Source organism: Drosophila tropicalis, unplaced genomic scaffold (assembly GCF_018151085.1).
Source record: "Drosophila tropicalis isolate 14030-0801.00 unplaced genomic scaffold, ASM1815108v1 contig_805, whole genome shotgun sequence".
NCBI classification, from domain to species: domain Eukaryota; kingdom Metazoa; phylum Arthropoda; class Insecta; order Diptera; family Drosophilidae; genus Drosophila; species Drosophila tropicalis.
Genome location: NW_027173295.1, coordinates 1,589,389 through 1,610,990, shown reverse-complemented (window position 1 = coordinate 1,610,990; position 21,602 = coordinate 1,589,389). Strand labels below are relative to the sequence as shown.

Below are 21,602 nucleotides of genomic sequence, written 5' to 3'. Positions count from 1 at the left end.
TTATTATAAACAAAAATTAATTATGGTTGATTTTTCTTTCGTTTTTTTCGCCATGGTTCACTTTTGGTTACTTTTGACACTTGTTTATAACTTTAGATTATAATCGTAATTGTGACAAGTTATTAATCATGGGCTTACTTCGACCTCGTCAATGTTTGTATACCCTTGCAAGATTTTTGTTACACTTTTTTTTAGACCCATAGCCATCAAGTCTAATGTTTGCGAAAGAACAGCCTACAATCTTAGCATGGCAAATAACGAAGTTATTAATCAAAGTCACTGTTTTCCACCGATCGTTTCTACGGAAGCTTTAAGATATAGTCACCCAATCTTGATCTAATTTGGCACTGTCGGTGATAGGTGCAATCAACTCACCAATATTATATATACTATATATACCATAGCTCTAACGGTCTAGGAGAAGTTTGCCCTGATGCTTCCTTCTATGCGTTGCACACTTCTGACCAAAATTAATATACCCTTTTTGCAAGGGTATAAAATGCTGTCACATAAAACTACAAATTTGAATATTAATCGGTCTGGTTGTGAGAAATGTTTAACGATGCAAATTTTATATTTGTATTTATAGACTTGAATTAATTATGCTAAATAAATACTGCGATTTATTCGGTGACGTATGAAAACTCAAAAGTATTATCGAATTATGAATTCATTCATTCGATTTTGAGTGCTTTAAGTTTCAACGAATTTGTTAAAATTATATTCGAAGTATATTCGAAATTTCAGAAAGCAAAAAAAAATATTTATTTTGTTTTTTTTTTTTATATATATTTTTTATATTTTTCTTATAAAAAATACTTATATAATTACAAAGATATTTTGAGCTGCTGCTGGTTGGTATTTTTTTGTAGGCTTACAAAATTTTTGTTGTTTTTTTGGCGCTTGTTTTGTGAAAATATTTGCAGCAAGAAGTAAATAAAAAAAAGGGGGAGAAAACAAATCACTTTTAACAATGGAAATGGTAGAGATTAGAGAGAAGATAGAAAACGGAACAGAAAGAAAAAAAGGAAACGGTTTCAGATCATAGATAATGTGGTTAACAGAGTAGAGAGAAAAGATGACATAAATTAATAGAAGAAACACAAAAAAAAAAAAAAAAATTGTTTGAAGAAATTTAAAATTGAGTATTTTGTTGTAGAAATTTCCGTTTTGTGTGTTGGTTTTTTTTTTTTTTTTGTTTTTGTTTTGTTAGTTTATCAGACTCTCGGTGGAACTACTTAAGAGTTGTTCTCTAGTGTGCGTGTGTTTTTGTGTGTATGTGTGTGTGTGAGTGTGTTTTTTTTGTTTTTAAAGAAAAATTTTGTTGGTTTTTATTTTTAAGTAGGAGAAGAATTTGTGTGTATTATGTTTAGACGGAGAAGCCATCACCAGTGGGATCAAGGATCCAGGGATAGTTATTTGGGCACTCCATGCAGGTGAAGAGACGCAGAGTCTCTCCGGGCAGCTCCCGTGTGGTCAATGGGCAGGCATTTGGCAGTGAGCAATAGGGTTGACCCTTAACATCGCACTTCTCCTTCCACTCTTGGAAATCACGCAAAGAGTTCAACTCAGTTGGATTTTGCATCCACTGGATCACCTGCAAATTGGTAACAAAGAACACATCATTGCGTCCCAGCATCTCTTCAATGAATTTGATGAGCTCATCGCGATACTCCTTCTTCGATTTCAACCACGAGGCATGGAAATGCAGACCCAATGGAGCACGGTTGCTATTGTAGTGACGGTTGAAATTGTGACGCAATAGACGTGCGAATTGCTCGCCAGAAGCAACGTTAGAGCAAGAGTCCACCATATGGCAACCAGGCAGAGATTCATCAAATGTGGGATCATCACGACGATCCAGTTCATTCATGACCATCTCCCACACGGGATGGCTACGTGATGGGCAGTTGTGGGCATTGCCATTGCACTTATGGGGCATACGGAAGTACAGAGTATATGGCCAGATGGGCACACGACCCAACGATGCTGTGATCGAGGCATCATACACAAAGAACTGATCGGCCATCATTTCGAATTGCTTATTGCCACCGACACGCAAGTAAGGAGCACGCATACCAATAATGGAGCCATCCGTAATATTTGCGAAGCGCTCGACAATCAAACGAGAGCCAGCCATTTCAGCTAGCCAATCGTCATAGGAGCCACCAGTCCAATAGTTGGGATCATCCTTGTGGGTCAATGAGAACACAGAGATCTCATGGCCACGACGATGCAAATCCTGGACAGCCGAATAGTTGGTATACTTGTGCGAGACAAAGAATGTACCCTTGATGGAGCAACCATTTGGATTCTGACGTTGTCCATTGAAAATATCCTCATACAAATCAATATTATCAACATTAACAGCACCATTGAACGTAATGGTGATCATTTGTGGCACCTGTTGGGGTTCAATGCCACCGGGAATGCGGGTACCATCTGCCGAGCAGAAGCAATCGGGCAGAGCACATTGTGTGGGATCACATTCGGGAGCACGATTGGGATCCTCATCGACAGCTAATTAGTGGGGAGAAAACAGGCAATGCACATTCAATCTCTAGAATCATCACATTGTCGTGGTCGTTGTACTTACAGCAGGCATTCTCATCAGACTCGTCCTTGCAATCGGATTTGCCATTGCAGAAGAGTTCCTTATCCAGGCACTCACCATCACCGCATGACAATTTACCCTCAGAACAGATGGGTTCATCTGTTTTCAGAATGGGTTTGACTTTGCGTGGTTCTAAACAACATAATGATAACAATGTTTACCTCTTAGTAAAAGTAATGATAAAATCGATTATTAGCAACAATTATAATTAAACTAAATAAATAAACATATAAATACGTACAAATGTTAGCTAATACTTGATCAGACAGGAGGGAGAGGCAAGTTAAGTGGGTTATGCGGGGAGTGAAGTGGTTATGTGTTAGCGACAACAAAGAGATGTCTATAAATTTTGAAATGTGAAAATATTTACATAAAATTTTAGGTGTAGGAGAAGTGCGGTGCGTTGGACTTGTGGGTTGAGGGGGTTAAGTGCAATTATTGTTAGTCGGTGAACATTTTTCCTTTTCTTTATTTTGTTTTCTCCTCGACGAAACCAAAAGAGATTTTGAGTGGTTCAGGGTTAAAGTGGAGGTTGAATATAATTTTTTTGTTTTGGGGTTAGGGTCAACTTTTTCTTTCTACCAAAGTTTCGTATCTAACAAAACAGTTTTGTTGTACTTTTTGTTTTTTTTTTTTTTTTTTTAATTGCTGTGATAATCTACTACAAGATATATAAAAACATATGTACACAAGGTAAAAAAAAAAAACAAAAGATTTGGTGCCCTGAAAACTTGGAAAACTTACTCTCTTTTTCATCGCAATTGGTCACCTTGGCCTTCCAGTCGCAGGTCTGTTTAAGCACATCAAAAGCCAAACCGGAGGGACACTGAATTTCTTTCAAACCCGATTTAGTACATCTAAAAGTAAAAGTGTTTTTTTTTTTTTTTTTTGTTTGATCATAATGATCTTATTTTCATTTCAGAGAATGATGCTCTGATACTCATTTCTAACATTTTGAACTACCTAGAGGAACTTTGGCACTGTGTAAGAGTCTGCTAGGGGGTCTGTTGGGTTGGATTGGGTTGGGTTGGGGTGGGAGGTGTAAAGGGTAGGGGATATGAAGAGATTTTTGACTTTTTATGCGAATGACTTTGAAGGGTGTTTGTTGTTGTTGGCTTTAAATTTTTGTTTGTTTTAGTGACACACACACACATACACACAGACACAGATAGAAGACAGATATAGATATAGACAGACAGATAGAACAGATATATATATATGTTTATAAAATATTACATATATATAATGTGGTTAGGCATATAAATATATTTAGCTCCATTTTGTATTGTTTTCTTTTTAAACATTGTTTTTTAATGGAGCTTTCAAATTATTGTTGTTTAAAGTTTGCTTTTAATAATCTTGCTTACTTTCATTGATATCGCAATTCTTGACATTCGATTTCCAATCGCATAATTGACGCAATACATCGAAAGCCAAACCGCCGGCACAACGGATCGGTGCCAAGCGATTGCTACCATTTTCACCGGCACTGTCACATCTTATTGATAAAGGATAGAGAATATATTTGTTTGTTTTTGTTTTTATAGTCAGATCTCTCAACATACATAAACGACAATCGGACAAATGTGATGAGTTTAAAGTCTTTGTTTCTTTGCTTCTGTTGGCTGATGTTTCTCTTAAGAGAAACTTTATCGGATTTTGCTGAACTTACCTGTACACTTCTCGGCAATCGCCCTCGGTGTCTAAACGGAAATACTCATCGGCAGGACGATCCGCACAAACTGCTTCAACATCAACATCGTCAAGTTTGTCTTGTGCTAGAAAAAACAACCAATCAAATAGAAAGTTATAATTAGATTCCATTCTACTGTTCTAGAACAAAATGTACATAAATATTTTCTCAACATTCTGGAAACGTTCTTTAAGATGCATATCTCTTGAAATATTGTTTGATGCTGTTTTATTTTTCTTGCTATTATTATTTATGAATGAATTTGCATTGCATTTAAATAAACTAATATTTAGTTAGCTTCCTAATACTTATTTATGCATGTGAGCATACATACATATAGTTTTATGAATTTATAATTACATCATTTTGGAAGCTAAAATGTCATTTAACCAAGTTATTGCTGGTTTTCTTTTTTGGTCTGAAGCAAGAGCAAGTTTGAACCGGTTTTAATAGCTTCAACCAAAACAACTCTCGTTTGGAAACGAAAACGAAAGGGCAAATGAAAGCAACAACACGACTCTTGGATATCATCTCCGCCATCTCACAGTCTGTCTCTCAAGCTGTCTGTCTGAGCATCACGATCCTACAATCTGCTACTACTACTACTACTACTACTACTATTACTAGTACTACGACTACCACTAATACTACCGCTACCTAATCGTGTAAGGTGTCTGCATTTAAACTGGTTTTCCTTTTATTTTATTTTTTAATTTTTTTTTTTTCTTATTGGCTAACTGTTGTTGTAGCAGGCGACGATAGCAACAGATTGGAGTGTGGTTATTAAACCAGTTTTTATGGTTAACATTAAAATTGAATATTGCATAAACCGATACACATACATATATAGGCGAACTGTAAGACTAATGAATACTGTTTGTTGGCTTAAAGCCGGACTTTTGGTCATGCTAATTTTTTATCTTCCTTCCTTCTTCTTCGTCTTTTGAAAAACAGGATTTTATCTCCGGTTACATCCTCCCGTCACAGTTTCTTTTCGTTTATTTTCTTTCATTTTTCTCAATATATCAATATATATATTGCATCATCAATCAAAAATCGAAATAAATAACGATCAAAACGATCGATCGATCCATATTTTGATTGCATGCCGCTAATGACTTACGACAATTGAAACTTGTTGACTTTTCTTTTTCACTTTGACTTTTAATTCATATAATTTTTCAAGTTTATTTGCCTTGTTTCATTATGGTTTTTTTTTTTGTTTGTTGGTCTTCTCCTACGGCTTCTGTTTTTTTTTTTTTTTTTTTTTTGCAACCTTGCGAAACTCAAACTCAAGTTTTGCTGCAAAGGTCACAATAATGGCTTAAGCTCTAACTCTTTTGTGATTATATTTATAAGTATAACCGACTATATGTACATAGATATTTCTATTTAAAAATTTGTTACTCACCTAAAGCACTTGAGAGCATTAAAATGCTTAAAATTGCCCACCAATGCGCCATCTTTGCAGGCGCCTAAGGAAAATAGAGGGGAAAAAAAATTCGAAAAAAAAATTAATAATTTGGAAAATTAACACAAAAATCACTTTCGAAAAAAAAAACTTTACTTTTTTTTTTGGTTGTTGTGGTTTCTTTTAAATTTGAAATGCAAGTATATATTTTAGTTGGTGGTGGGTGCGGGTGGAGAGGGGCGGCTTCTTCTTCTTAGTTGAGTGCAACTGATGGTAACAGCCACTCTTCCTATATAGACAGCCACGCTTACACTAGGTGTTGGCCACTGGCAACGAGTTCTATTTATTAAGCCGAGGTGGTGAGCTGAGGTGAGTTTTGGTTGCATACTCAACATGGCAGAGCCGATGACAGTTTGGAAAAAAGCTTTTAACCAAAACGGGGCAAATGGTGTGTGGAACGTATTGAATAAATGCCAGAAGGCTGTCTGTCTGTCTGTGTGTGTGTGTGTGTGTGTGTGTGTGTGTGTGTGTGTGGTTGGCTCTCTCGCTCTTTCTTTCTTGGAGTGTGAAGAAAGGTTAATTAGCATTTTGCAGGTGGGGTTACCTTACCTTTTGTCTCTGAATGGTGCATGCATGTGGGTGATATTTGCTGCTGGCTGCTGCACCCAACGAACCTCAATGTAAATATCAACCAACTCTATGTATGATGTTTTTTAGGTGGAGTTTAGTTTAGTCATAAATCACATACGCAAGTCTCTTTTTTTCCCCATCCATCTATCCGTCCATCCATCAATCAATCTTCTTTTTTCTGACTGACCCTGAATTTGTTTTTCGTATCTTGTGTATGATTCAACGCCCCCTCTAACTTTACCCCAGTCCAGCAGACCCCCCCAAGAAAAAAAAAAAAACAACAAAAATTATCTTTTGCTCTCTCTGGAAATCTCGATTTCGTAACTGTTTTTATTTCTTTTTGGTTTCTTGGTTTTCGGTTTTTTGTTTTTTTTTTTTGTGATTGTGTGTGCGTTTCTTTTCATTTATTGTCTAGTTACCTTTTTATTTTCACCCGAACATGTAAGGAATTGTCAATTAGGCAATCCCACACTCATTTCATGCATATCAATTCATATAATTGTGAATTCCACTCACAAGCACACAACGGCCAATTCTTGTTAACGTGGCTAAAACATATAAAAAGGTTATTAAACCGCTTGCTGCTGCTGCTTGGCATCTCCTCCTCCAACTCCTTTGTAGCTTTGTTGCTTCTTTTCTCGAACTCTTCTTTCTTTCTGTGAGTCACATTGTTTAAATTTAACATCAACTCCTTTTGCCTTCAACTTGATGCTGTTATGTAAAGCAGCGGAGGGCTAACCACCTGGCCTGGTTTGGCCTGGTCTGTCTTGGCCCGGCATGGCCTGGCCTGGCCTGGCTTGGTTTGGTTCGGCTTGGCCTGTTATTCAATCAGCAAAGTTAAGAGTGAAAAATAAATATCAAAAAAGAAAAAAAAAACAAAATTAAATAAAACGGTGCATGTTTGCGGATATGAAATCAATGTTGTTGTTATTTTGTTTTTTTATTCGTTGTTGTTGTTGTTGCCGTCGTCTTTGTGAAAATTACCATGACTTTTGCTTAAGCTCCTCCTCACAGGAAACTGTCAATATTTGCTTGTTAAATTGAGTTGAGAAGGATAAAAAAAAAGACAAAAGTACTTAGGATCACTAATGATCTCATCAGATCTTCAGGGGTTAATCAACCCAAATACGAAAATTAGGCAGGTATTTGCATAAGATTCTGAAACACAACCCTATAGCAATTCTTAAAAGATGTTTTCAATCAGTTTTAGTTGGTTTGATGACTGATGATATATTTATGTACATTTATGTACCCTAGTTCAGCCAATTTGCAAAATAGTCGGAAAATCTTTCAGAAATGTTTATAAAGATGAATAGTATATAGAATCTGTTCCAATACCTTTACAATTCTAGTTATGATAGAGGAAGGAATAAGGGAAATTTGCTTCCAAAAGTATGCTATAAGTTGTCCAAGAATTCGCTTTTTGAAATATATAAACAAATTTTGAAATATTCTTTGCATTGAATATAATGAATTCTTCTTTTGCCTATTGCATACTTTAAAGGGCAAAATTCACCCCATTTTAACAGTTCTAAATCCTGATACTGATATGCTGAGTTTTATTACCAGGAAACTATTTTTAACTAACTTTCATCGAACTGATTTCAATTGAAACTTATAATGAGCTCTAATTGAATACTAAGTACTTAAGGTACTTAAGTGGAACGCAAGTCTAATGACTTTTAACTAGAGATCAGCTGAGCTATTAATTTGAATCTAATTTAGGCAAATGTCACTGGCAAATCAAGGAGAATTTAGGGTAATGAAATCGCTAAATGAATCGCTCTTTAAAGTATTTTCTATGGATGTGGAAAATTAGCCTCATTTATCACTTGATGATATGCCTATACATATAAATATTGTTCATTGTAAGTGTTCTAAATTGCAATCCACAAAAGTTCGAAAACATTGATTTTAATTTACATAAATATGCTATTCACATGCACTCATATATGTACATATGTATTTGTTAGTGTATGAATTAAACAATTGTTCATTTCTGCTAGTGGCTAGCCCCTAGTCAATTAAATAAGTTGATTCGCGTCTGATCTAGAAGGAATATGTCTATGCTATGCTATTGCAATTTGCTGTACCAAGTACGAGTATTTCGAGTTATTTCCTGAACTTGAAAACAAGTTTCTTAGCGACAAGCGACAAGAACATAAAAAAAAAACCATATATGTATACTATATATGCACGTAAAGCCAATTCTACATACATCTATGTATGTACATATGTATTTAACTGATTGATTTGTGGATTTCTAATTTGTGAGTGTTGGCGAATTCTTGGAATTGCAACAAATTACAATTAAATTATTTAATTGCCATGGCATTGCCTGGCAATTAGAGTTGCCCGAAGAAGCTGCAAAAAAACAAAAAGTATTCAGCACAGCAAATAAAAGACAAAAGACTACAGAAAGATGGAAAAAAAAGTTGTTTACCTTCTTTTTAAAAACTAAAGTTACAATTAATTTTGTGATATAATACACCACCAGCAGATTATTATTATTACCTACTCTTTTTTCTTTTCTTTTTTTTTTTTTTAGAGTTTTTGTCTCTTGAAATTATTTTTTTAATCATTTGTTAAACTGGTTTTTCAATTAGAGTGAAAATGGTGGTGATGTTGTTGGTTGTTGGTGATGGTGATGATTGGGTCGCATCGTGGCCAAATGAGAGGAGTGAAAACCTTTTTTAATTTTTTTTTTCTTTAACGGATTTACATAATTTTGGTTTGCCCTCGTTCGATCCCAATCGATGCCTGATCGATACGATACGATACGTTTAGATGTGATGCGTTGCGATTTGAATTTTGTAAATGTGTGTATTAACCTATTAATTTCATTTGATTTTTCAATACCCTATTTACTTGTCATGAAAGGGCATATGCATTTTAAGAAGCGCCCTATGAAATTCCATGGTAGAAATTCCAAAAACTTTAATGAAATCGCCAATTTATATGTATTTATTTATAAAATTAGTCAGATATAGCCATATCCTTCTGTAAGTCACGCTTTCAATTAGAAACCTACTAAGTTTTTTATTATCCGATTGAGGATAAGTTTCACAATTTGTCGGCTCGATCGTAAAGTCTACTTTAAGAAATTTCTCACAATCCGTAGAAATATGAAAAAGTCCTTTTAAAGTAGGCTTAATAAGAAGCTTCTCATAATATCAAAAAATCTTATAAAATATTTGGAAACGAAGATTTGAAGAAATTTACTATTCAAAAAGGAAAGGATCTAAACTTTTGTTACTAAAGAGTATGAGAACTTCGGCGCAGCCAAAGTTATCTTCTTTCTATTTATTGAAGATATTGATTAACCAACTTATACTCTTCAAATTAAAGCCACCTGTTATTGTTCTAAAAAAATAAAGCTTTTATAAAATTTAAAATCCTAACTAGATTTAATCAAAAAACCACAAGGACTAAAATATCAATTTTGAATTCATAAGAATAAGATTATACTTTTCTGGGTATAATTTCCCTATATTTCTTTTCACTTTTCTAAACTTTGGCATACCGAAAGATAATATTATTAAATTTTAATTAATTTTTAAATTTATTACATCAAATTTAAGGATTTTAATATTTCATTTAACCATTTGAGATGAAAAGATGTAGCGGAGGTCCTGGAAGGTAAAATGTTAAACATCTTTATAATAATTGACGTCATAAAGTTGTGTTTTACTTAACTTCCGTCTGTTCTATATAATAGATATATTGTTTACAGCAAAAATAAGTTCAGGAAATAGTTGGTAGTCATTAATTTCAATTTTGCAGCTTTTACACTAGTTTCATTCTTACTTTCTAAACAAAAAGTTAATAATTCAAATTCGAGTTATTGCATATACATATACATATATTCTAGAAAATGTAATGATCTCATTTCCTTGGTTTAATGTGTGAAGTCCTTCAAATATACATATAAGAAGTGTGTAGCTTAGTTAACATTATTTTTGTCTTTTTTTTTTTTTTTTTTTTTTTGGTTTGTTGGACTAAAATGTTTGGCAAAGGTCGTTGCCAATATTTAAACAAGTTGGCCAAGTTAAAATTGGCACACATTTTTTTTATATTTTTTTTTTTTTATTTTTGTGATTATTCTGTCCTAGACACGCCCTTTTCTTTGCTGTGTGGTATCTGCGATTAGTGTGAGTTTGTTTGGGGCGTGGGCATTTACAAAGTCCTTCGATCATTTAAGATGATTTACCTGTAAGCAGAATGTTTAAACTACATACATATATGTATGTATGTGCGTGTGTGTGTTTGTTTTTGCAAAGAGAAAACTGAACGAAACAAAACGGTATTGTTAATGAAGGAAATGTGTATGGAATTAAAGCTGAAGATGAGCCTGTAAACTGTAAACTGTAAAAAAGAAATGCATAACCATAAAAAAAAAGAAAGAAGAAAAATAAAAAATAAAAAAAAAAGACGAAACAAAAAATTGAGAAAATACAACAACAACAGAAAGAGACTTGGGTTGCATAAGTCTTGGGTATTATTGTTGTTGTTGTTGTTGTTGTTGTTGTTGCTCTTCCTCTTCGATCTCTTTAATTTATGGCAAGCGAAGAGCATTCGAAGGCCTGCAGCAAATAACGGACTTTCTTTTTAGTCTTTATCTTCATGCAATATTTAACTTTGACTTTCAATTTTTCAATTTCCATTTGAAAAACTCATCAACTCATCTCCACTCTCTATGATCTTTCAACGCTTTGATCCATAATTATACACACAAAAAATTCATACGTGTGTGTGTATAACTTTTCAACCATTTAGTTTTCTTGATGATCTTCACACGCCTTACCCTCACACACACACACACATAAACTCTCACATATAGTCTATATAGATAGCTATTCAGCATCTGGGTCCAGTTGGCAACCAGCATTATGTCAACCATATTCATATATTGACTGACGTCAATGATGTGATATATCCAAGAGCTGGGGTGAAGCATATTGACATTTTGTGGGGCAAGGGGACAATCGGCCTTTCAATCTTACAATCAAGAACAAGGAAGCAGTTTCGAGAAGTATGTCTAGCATGACCAGTGTCTAGTCAATAGGCACAGTGGTATAAAATGTATTGCCAATCAAAACATAATTGAAATTTCGCCCAAATAGACCAACAATTGTCATTATATTCATTTCTACAACTATTTGTTAGACTTACAAAACGATTTTAAAAATAGAAAATCAAAAACATTTAAATATTTCTCACTAAAAAAAACAAAATATTTGTATTTATTATGGTTGGTGCGCCTCCAATACTTTTATGAACGGATCTAGAAAATATATTCAAGGCGGGTCCGATCAAAAAATCTTTCTTTTAGGGTTAAGTAATTTCAGAATTTTTCGATAAAGACAAATAGAAGATTTGTCTATGATGACTTTGAATAGCATAAGTCAGATAAACCTATTTTTTTTCTTAATTTAGGTTTTTATTGGCTAACAATCTTAAGAGGCAGGATCCTCAAAACATTCATTAGACGATAACCATATAAAAATGTTTGATAATTTCTCATAGTTTGGCACCACTGTGCGTGAATGGATTACTTTTTATGTCTGTGTATTGGGTTCCGTTCCACATGTCTCCTTAGCCTTATGTGTGTGCAATTTATGCAAATCGCCCACTTTGCAACTAGTTCACTTACCTCGGCAAAAAGTAAAAGTTTGCTCAAGTTACACACACACAAAGTCAGACAGTCGCACACACACACACACACACACACACATACAGACAGGGGAGACGGGGAGAGAGATTGAGATACTTTGAATCTCGAGCCTAGCTAACTTGTTTTTTGGGCCACTTTTGCAGCAGCCTCGGTCCGAGAGTCCGAAGCCCGCTTACCTTGATGGGTGATAAAACTTATTTATGCATCGAACTAGTAAAGCAACAAATATCAGCAAGAAGAAGAAGAAGAAGACAAATGTATATATATATATGTATAAACCTATATACTTATACATACATATAAGTATTATATTTGGTTTAAACAAATTTTTTGTGTATTTATTTGTACAGGCAAATTTGTAAGCCACATAAATATCTCCTCATAGGTACATATGTACATATATATATTTATATGTGTGTGTTTAAATGTATATATATTTTGTGTGGTATTTCCCAAAAGGAAGGCGAAAAAAAGAGATTTGCAATTTGCTTAAAATAATTAATTAGCAACTTTTTTTTCGTCGATTTTTGTTTTGATTTCGAAAGAGGAACAGGTTTTAAATTGTGTGTGTGTGTGTGCACGGAGAATGAGATGGAATGGTATGTCCGGGGGAGGGGGGTATATTTCATCATCATCCTCACCTTATGATGATCATAATGATGATCAACTTAATCATTTCGTGCTCATCATCTGCTTCATCAGCTTCTTGCATTGATTTGTGCGCATATAAATTAGCAAATCATCAAGTGATTTTATTATTTCACATTTTTTTCTCCCCCCCACCCTTCTTCGATTTCTTTGTTGTCTTCTCTAGTGTTTCTTTTTCTGTTTTTTGCTAATATATCTAATTCTAGATCGACGGAGTCAATTGGTATTAGGCACAAAACCTGTCTCCCTAAACATACACATAAAACAAATGCAAATTCAAATTTCAACTGAAAACGAAAACGCGTTTTGTTATTCAAATTTGAATGCTCCCCCTCCCTTCCCACTGCCAAAAAGAAACTGGTTAGTAAGTCAGTGGGTAGCCATATATCTAAATATATGCATAATCCATATGAAAAGAAAAAAATTGGGTTGCTAGCTAGAAAAAAAAAAAAGATATTTATATGCATATCTGAAAAGAAATTAATTGTAAATATACAAATTATGACAAATTTTAAGTGCCGCTTTTTGGAAATTTTGGTTTTGTTTTTTGTTGTTTTTTTTTTTATTATTTTTTAAAACATTTTTGTTTTCATTTAAATATATTGTACAAATACAAATTAACGTAAAACTACAAAAAAAATGATAATAGAAGACACTGAAATCGTGTGCTTGCAGTTTCCTTTTTTTATATTTTAACTTTCCTTCGGTTTTTTTGTTTCTTTTCGATTATGCTTATTTTGTTGCTTGATTTTGAGTTTTTTTGTTCATTCATTTTCTTATGGTTTTCTTTTTTGTTTTTTTTTTTTTTTTTTGTTTGAGGTTGAGAAATAATTTTGTTATTTGATGCAGCGATATCGAGATTATTCGCTGCTCGCTCAAAAAAAAGTCAGTCAAAATTTATGTGGGAAAATTTTGTGGTGTTTGTATGTGTGCGCGTGCGTGTGTGTGTGTATTTGTTTGTTTGTTTGTGTTTGTGTAAAAAGAAGGTGTTGAGTGTGGGGGAAAGTGTATAAGAAGAAGAAGAAGAAGCAGTTAGATTGGTGGTGTTTTTTATTTAGTTGTTTTTCTTATTTTGTTGTTGTTTTATTTTTGGGAAGCGCTCTCTCCCAATCTGACTTAGAAGAAACCATCGCCTGTGGGATCATTCACCCAGGGATAATTATTGGGGCATCTCACACAGGTCTGCAAGTTGATAGTCTCCCCGGGAACCTCCTTGGAGGTCAATTTGCAGGTATTGGGTACCCAGCAAGCTGGTTTACCCTCAACAACACACTTCTCCCTCCATGGCTCGAAGTTCTTGACCTCACTGATAGTGCGTGGATTTTGCATCCATTGTATGACCTGGGTCATTGTCACAAAGTAGACATCATTGTGATTGGCCAAAATCTCATCGATCCAATAGAGGAAGGCATCAAGGAATTCAGGATTGTTCTTCAACCAAGCGGCATGGAAGTACAGACCCAATGGGGCACGATTCTGATCGTAATGACGATCGAAATTATGATTCAAGAAGTTATAGAACTGATCACCAGTCAAGATATTCGAGCATGAATCAACCATAGCGCAACCAGGCAGGTATTCATCATTTGCCGGATCTTCACGACGATCCAATTCATTCATAACCATCTCCCACACAGCATGGGAACGTGTGGGGCAGCTCTGCAGATTGCCATGGCAACGATGTGGCATACGGAAATACATGGTATATGGCCACAATGGTGGATTCGATAATGGGGCTGTTATTGTCGAGTCGTAAAGGAAAGCCTGCTCTTCCATCATGGTGAATTGATTGTTGCCACCCACCCGCAAGTATGGGGCACGTACACCCACAACCGAGTTATCAGTGATATTGGCAAACTTCTCAGTTATTATCCTCATGCCGGCCATTTCTTTGGCCCAATCATCAACGGTGGCATTCGACCAGAAACGTTCCTCATCATTATGGGTTATCGAATGGACAGCGACCTCATGACCCTTACGTGCTGTCTCCTGTACAGCCGAATAGTTGGTGTACTTATGGGAAATGAAATATGTGGCCTTAATGTCACAACCATTAGGATTTTTGCGTCCCTTGAAGATCTCCTTGTACAGCTCGATGTTGTTGTTGTTGATAGCATCGTCGAAAGTGATGGTGATCATCATGGGCACATCCTTGGCTGGCAAATCTCCGGGAATCGATGTGCCATCCTCTGAGCAGAAACAATCGGGCAGAACGCAAACAGTTGGATCACAGGGTGGTGCACGATTCGGATCATTGTCGATGTCTGCAATAAGAACACAGAAAAAAAAAAAACAAAAAACCAAAAATTTACACACATTACCAACAAATATTTTTAAAGCACTTAAACAATGGTTTTCTTCTTTCAATTTATATTCTGTTTGCATTCAATTGAACTGTTGGCTAGTAAGTTCAATCAACCTTTTCCCCATTCCCCCATTATATTTTCAACAATTAGCCAACTATTTAAGAGAAGGTCATTGAACCTATATTTTGTTTGTTGTTGCTGTTGTTGTGTCTCTGTGTATCTGCCTGTGGAAAAGCAATCAAGTGGTAAGGTGGAAAAACCATCAGAAAACCAAGAAAAACAGAAGAAAAAAAAAACGCAAAGTGAATGGAAAATGTCTACACTACCAATCATTATTATTTTTAAACATTTTTTTGTCTTTTGTCTTGTTTTTCTTATGGTTTTTTCACAAGTGTTGTTAATCAAGCGAAAAGGTTTTCAAAATGCAGTCAACGTATTTGTAGTTAGTTGGTTGCTCATAATGTTCATTCACACCCACGTGTTGGCCATTGGGTACGCTTGTTTATCGGCCATATGCAAATTCGTTCATGATTTGTAAGCCTTGCACTTGTCCGTCTAACTCTATTGAACTATCCCAAAACTGTCAATCAATTGCGAAAGTTTTTTTCAGACTGTCGTTTGCAATTTTTTTCTTTTTTTGGTTTTGGCGTTCGTTTTTTGTGGCCATAAAGTGAAATGCCAAGCCGGCGTTTTGACGCCTTTTTTTTTATTTTGGTTTTTGTTGACCTTTTTGATGTCGCTTGGCTTGGCTCGACTTGACTGGACTGGGCTCTTGCCGTTGCCTTTCCTTTTTCATCTTCTTCTTTTTTTCCTCCTTTGCCATTTGCCAATAATAATCATTATCATCATCATCATCATCATCATGATGACTTGAAGCCAGGTGTTATATCATCTTGAACCGGTTTGTCTTATTCCCTGGTATTTATTGACGACTTTCTGGCGACTTTTTTTTCTGTTTGGTTTTTGTTTTTTTCTTCTGTTTTGCTGTTGCTGGAAAGGGCTTTATTTTTTGGTTTGTTTTTTTGGTCTGTTTGGCTTTTATTGCCTGGTTTATTGTCGGGGTGGAATTATAGGTATTTCTTTTGAAGGTAAAAAGCCGGATTATGTGTTGTTCACAGTGCAGAAGATGAAAGGATGAGATAATTGTTGCACATTTTCGTTTTGTGACTGGCATACTCAAGTGTATAATCTGATTCAATTCAGTTCATGAAATTCGTAAATACAAGTGAAGTATGTATAAGTATATATCAAACCATTCCTGTTAATGTTTTCTGTCATTTTGTATATCCCTTATAGGGAGTATTATTATAATTGGTCAGTGCACGTCTGTCTGTCTAGAAAACGCTTTTTAGTGCTTTATAGGTGGCAGGTTGTGAAATATTCTAAAGGTCTTTATGTTTTTCTGAAGTTTTTATACAGATTGATAAATATGTTTTTGTGTTAAGAAAAGTCCTAGAACTTTGGCGATTCAATATTGCATTTGGTGCCCCAATTCCTAAACATTTGACAACTCTAGAAAGCACTCTTACATGAATCCACTAGATGTGACCCCAATTTTCAAGAAAGTGTCAACTCTGGAGAGCATAGTGAACTAAACAATCATTTCGTTTAAGTGTTTTTTTCAATTTAATTTTCAAATTGAAATGAAATCTTTGGGCGTTATATGTGCGGAAATATATAAATGCATATAGATTAAGCATTTTGGCCTTAATAAGATATACAACGAAAGAAACTAGCCATTATTTCAGTGGGCCCATAAATGTTGCGAAATTTTGTGCAATTTGCTAGCCCAAAGGGGTATTTTTTGTCTGTTTTTGTTTTCCTGAAAGAAAAAACTTCAAATATACAAGCAAACTAAACTATAATGTTTTGATGTATGACTTGTTAAACACTTTGGCCAAATTGCTTGGCATTTAATAATGATAATGCCAACACAAATTATTCTTCCTTATTATGGCCATATAAATGGTGGCCAGTTAAGTTAAGGTAAACTTCATTGCTAGATTATTCAATTGTCTGTGTGTAAGTGTTGTTTTTTTTTTTTTTTTGTTTTACTCAAGTTAATGCTTCGTTGAGCATTTCGAAAAGTTAGTTACCGCTGCTGGCTAATAAAGTGTAAATGAATTGCAAGCGATTGCAATCTTTGAGCTTTGTATGTAGGTAGAACTGAGTCAGGCCTAAACCCAAGCCCATCTTTAAACGGATACGCAAAGCGAAAAGTCAGCCGATGGCCATTTGAATTTTATGGCATTTAATTGGCTTATTAAGACCTCATTTATATGGAAGAAGGAGAGTTCGCATGCAATTCTTATGTGTATGTCTTTTGTCTCTTAAGAAATGTTTCAAAACGAAAGACTTAAGATGTTCACATTGTTTGTGATTATTATTATTATAATAAATTAGTTGCGGTTTTTACGCTACGCCTTTTTTTTTTTGCAATTGCTAAAAATACAACACAACAACAACAAAAACATTTGTGTATACATATAAACATTTTAACGTTTTTTTTTTTTTTTTTTAAGCTGCTTATGTAAGACTAATTTACACATGAATCGAACGAATGAGCCAAAACCCACCTATGGAGAGGCATTTTATTTTTTTTCTTTCATTATTGTTGGTTTTTTTTTTTTGCTTTGATTTTATTTTATTTCTATTAAGTCCAAGGTTAAATTCGAACTTAACTGTTGCCATATGTCTGTTAATTAATGTTTTATTTAATATATTATATACATATATAGATAAATGTATTGCATATGTGAATGATGAAAACATTCAAGCGCCAAGTTGTTCATTTTCGGCAAAAAAAAAAAAAGGTGTCGTCTGACATTTTGTGTATACATTTCACACTTGACATTTACTATGGATGAACTAATGCCGATCGAATGAGTGATCTCCTGCTGGCTGGCTGGCCCCCTCCCTTACCCCACAAATGACCTACCACTTGATAGAAGGCTCTCCTAAGGGCTAGCTAACCGTATATTTAACGCAAGGCAATGACAGGGAGACAGACAGACAGACAGACATACAACAAGATGCATGTAGGCGGCTTGCTTACACACCTCCCCCACCTGGGCAGACACTTTAAATGAAGGGAGAGACACTTGTAAATACCGTCAACCGGTTTTAAGGTGCGACTCTAGTGATTTGAAAATAACAACAACAACAACAACAAGAAATTGAAATAACGGAAAGAAATTGTCGTTTGCCATAAGCCAAGCCAGTCACTTGAAGAATTACATTGTTTCTTTGTCTTATATTGTTGGGTTTTATTTTTTTTTTTTTCCTTTCCTTCAATTTCAATTTTGGAGCTAAGCCCAGCTGAGTGTTATGTAGAGTATGTTGTAATAATATTGGTCTTTGGAAAGCCAATCCCTATATAATGCCTGTCGGCTTACTTCTATAGTATATTTATTTATGGGGTAATGCTGAATCATTGCGAATCATTGTTGTCAAATGTCAAAGAGAAGCAGAAAAAAAAATAAAATAACAACAAGAAACAATCACACACAACACTTTTAAAGCTTGGGCCAGCTGTGGTCTCTGATCATAAGATGTATCTCTATAATTGTAAGATACACACACACACACACACACACATACAGAGTCACATGTGCATTAACATATTCCGCCACTTGTCAACACAATTTGTTGTTCATGTTTTTCTACTTTAATATGCTTACTCTTAATCTCGTCTCTTTCCTTTGTAATTTCAAGTATCTAGTCACAAAAACATATAAAAACAGCAAAATTTTTGCTTTCAAAAATGATTTTTTCAATTGAATATATCAATTTGAATCGTTTATATGGTCATATGAGCAGGTAAAAAGTGAAAAAAAAAACACAGAAATTCATATCCTCTACTAGATTATAAGATTTAGCAAATAGAAATTATTCAGGAATTACCCAATTTGACGGCATGTATGTTCAATCTTTTCCATTATCTATTCTTTTATGAAAATAATTTACCAAAATTTTTCAAATTTTTAAATTAATATATATATCCTTCTTAATTCAACGCCCTGGCAAATGCATTGAAAGAGTTTTCCCCTCGTGATTCCATTCAAATTAAAGTTCTTTAAGTTAAACTAAGCAATTGAAAAGCAATTCCCCCAAACTAGTGACCTTTTGATGGCTTCTTAAAGTTAGCTAACATATTCGAACTAGTTTTTGCTTGAGTTTAAAATAAAAATGTATCGATTGGTTTTGAAATACTCACCACAAGTGTTTTCATCGGAACCATCTGAGCAATCCTTTTCGCCATTGCAGAAAAGACCACGCTCAATGCAGTTGCCATCACCGCAGGCCAAGAAGCCATCTTGACACAATGGTTCGTCTGTATGGAGCAAAGGCTTAACACGTCGCTCCTTATTCTTCGATTTGCAGTTCTTCACAGACTCTTTCCAATCGCAAGTTTGTTTCTCAATATCGAAATACAAACCGGCAGGACAACGAATAGCTTGCAAGCCCTATAAATACAATGACATATGGTATTGAAGCAAAAAGTTAGTTAATTCAATTATTTCATTTGTATTTGTTGTGGGGGTGGGATGAAACTGGGGGAAGTGATGATAATTGGTTTATAAAAGTTAAACTTACCGATGAGGTACATTGGATAACGTCACGACAGTTGTCCCCTTCGCCGGCAACCAAACGGAACCATTCACCGGCATCCTTGTCCTTGCAGAGTTCCTTTTCAAAAGACTCTTCCTTTTTGGCCTCTTCGGTGGTGGCTTGACGCTTGAAACGTAACAAATCTTCAGCTTGGACTGCAAAAATCAAATATAAATGATAGGATACAAAATGAGAAAAACCGGAAGAAATACATTTAGCATTTTTTCTGTCTTGTCCAAAATGTGGGTTGGCACTTGGCACTTCCTGTTACAAAAACATAGATATTTTTATATATGTATGTATGTATGTATGTACATATGTATGGCTGACTGGATGATGGTGTTGTACTTAAAGACATGGGCATGGCATGTGGTTTGAACTGGTTGCTACGAAACATTCATCTAAACAAGTTTCCATATTATGAAATTTTTTTTCTATTTTTTTTTTTTTTTTTTTTTTTGTGAAGTCAAAGATATATGGAGGATAGGAGGGGTGAAGGAAGGGAGGAGGAGGAGGAGGAGGAGTGAAGAGAACTGTAAAACAAGTTATAACTTTGACATTTTGCAGTTGGCAACACAGAAGATATAGCTATACACACATACATATATGCATATAGAAAGATTTGCATAATCATATATACATATGTACATACATAGATATGGATATATGTTATTTGTCGTCTTGATCGATGGCCTGTGGTTGTTGTTGATTGGTTGTTGTCCCTTGCAAAACTCAAACAAATCAAATACACAAGTGTATGCGCATAGCCCCAGAGAAAATGAAAGTTGTTTTTTTGTTGCCAGAAAGCCAACCTGTTGTCCTTTTCCTCAATATCTTTTTTCGTTTTCTTAGCCAGCACTCATTACAACTACTGCATCATCAAGGTTACTTTAGACAGCATGCGAAAATAAAAAGATTGCGTTTTTCTTACTGTTGCCAACAACAACATCAACAACATCTTTTACCAAGGCCAATACCGACTTCCGTCAGTCAGTGCAGTGCAATTATAAAAAAAATAAACATTTAAAAAAAAAAAAAAAAAACGGCAACGTAAAATTGTCTTATTTTGCCCAATTTTTGTGTGTGTTTTTTTTTTAAAATCATTTTCAATTTGTAAATTTTTCTTCTATTTTAATTTAAACTTACCTCCATTTAAAGCCGCCACAGCCACAATGGCAAAAACTATAAAAAGTTTTGCCATTTTGCTTTGGTGCAAAAACAACAAGCAAAAAAAAAAAAAAACTTATGAAGCTTCAACTAGATTTTGAGTGTTTAAGAGTTTTTGATTTTCTTCTGTTTAAATGTTATATTTTTGTTGCCTTCGAGCAATTCGTTTCTTTGGATATTTGGAGTGTGATGTTCACTTTTATTTGTCACTTGTTTTGTGTGCGTTGTCTGTGGAGTTTTGTCCTTCCGATCGGTATCAAAGCTCCATTTACACTGTTTGCTAAGATCTCGCGCACAATTTCTCGAGCCCCGGTCTCCAAGACGCCAAAGCCCAAGACGAAGTCAAATTTGCTTCTTTTATTACACAGAGTCAAGTCAGTCGCGTCTGCAGTATGTGCGAGTGTGGTGAGTTTGAGTCGTGCAAGCTTTATTCACAGTTTTCAAAACTCACAAGACAAAAAAGAAACCCACACACAGACACACACAAAACTGGGCCAATACGTTCCACACTCGCACGCTAACACACACAGACACACGTTGAAGCTTCCGTTTCGAGCCGCACTTTCAATTTGAATTTCTGCTCTGTTGTTGGTTGATGGCTGCTACCCCGAAAATGTCGAGAGAAGTCTTCAACATTTGGGTTTGAGGCTTTTATATGAAAAATATTGCTTGGAAAAACAACACACCACCCCCCCTCCCATATAAAGAGAGAGAGAATGATAGTGTAAGGTTGAGCCGAGCTCGAACCTGTTGTGGATTGCAAGTGCATGTAAATGCAAATGAGAAATTCTTGCACTGACTTGGCCTGACACGACTTGCCTCGACTTGAAATCGAAAGATTTCATTAG

The 21,602-nt window shown here is 34.9% G+C and overlaps 2 protein-coding genes across 3 annotated transcripts; both read right to left on the bottom strand.

The window, feature by feature from the left end:
• Positions 1-1,148: 1,148 nt before the first annotated feature.
• Positions 1,149-6,021, bottom strand: verm (LDLa and CE4_CDA_like_1 domain-containing protein vermiform). Of its 2 annotated transcripts, none has more exons than XM_068293826.1 (6): positions 5,875-6,021; positions 5,719-5,782; positions 4,287-4,392; positions 3,982-4,112; positions 2,597-2,746; positions 1,149-2,520 (listed from the first exon to the last, which is right to left on the bottom strand). In XM_068293826.1, exons 2-6 carry the CDS (start codon positions 5,768-5,770, stop codon positions 1,370-1,372), a joined length of 1,590 nt encoding a protein of 529 aa, XP_068149927.1. In that variant the 5' UTR covers positions 5,771-5,782; positions 5,875-6,021; the 3' UTR covers positions 1,149-1,369. The 2 variants fall into 2 exon arrangements, with proteins under 2 accessions (XP_068149927.1, XP_068149928.1); XM_068293827.1 differs by lacking the exon at positions 3,982-4,112 and adding an exon at positions 3,359-3,471.
• Positions 6,022-13,247: 7,226 nt separating this feature from the next.
• serp (chitin deacetylase-like protein serp) lies at positions 13,248-21,073 on the bottom strand. Its single transcript, XM_068293843.1, has 4 exons — positions 20,734-21,073; positions 19,573-19,742; positions 19,193-19,442; positions 13,248-14,934 (listed from the first exon to the last, which is right to left on the bottom strand). Exons 1-4 carry the CDS (start codon positions 20,786-20,788, stop codon positions 13,787-13,789), a joined length of 1,623 nt encoding a protein of 540 aa, XP_068149944.1. The 5' UTR covers positions 20,789-21,073; the 3' UTR covers positions 13,248-13,786.
• Between the last annotated feature and the right edge of the window lie 529 nt (positions 21,074-21,602).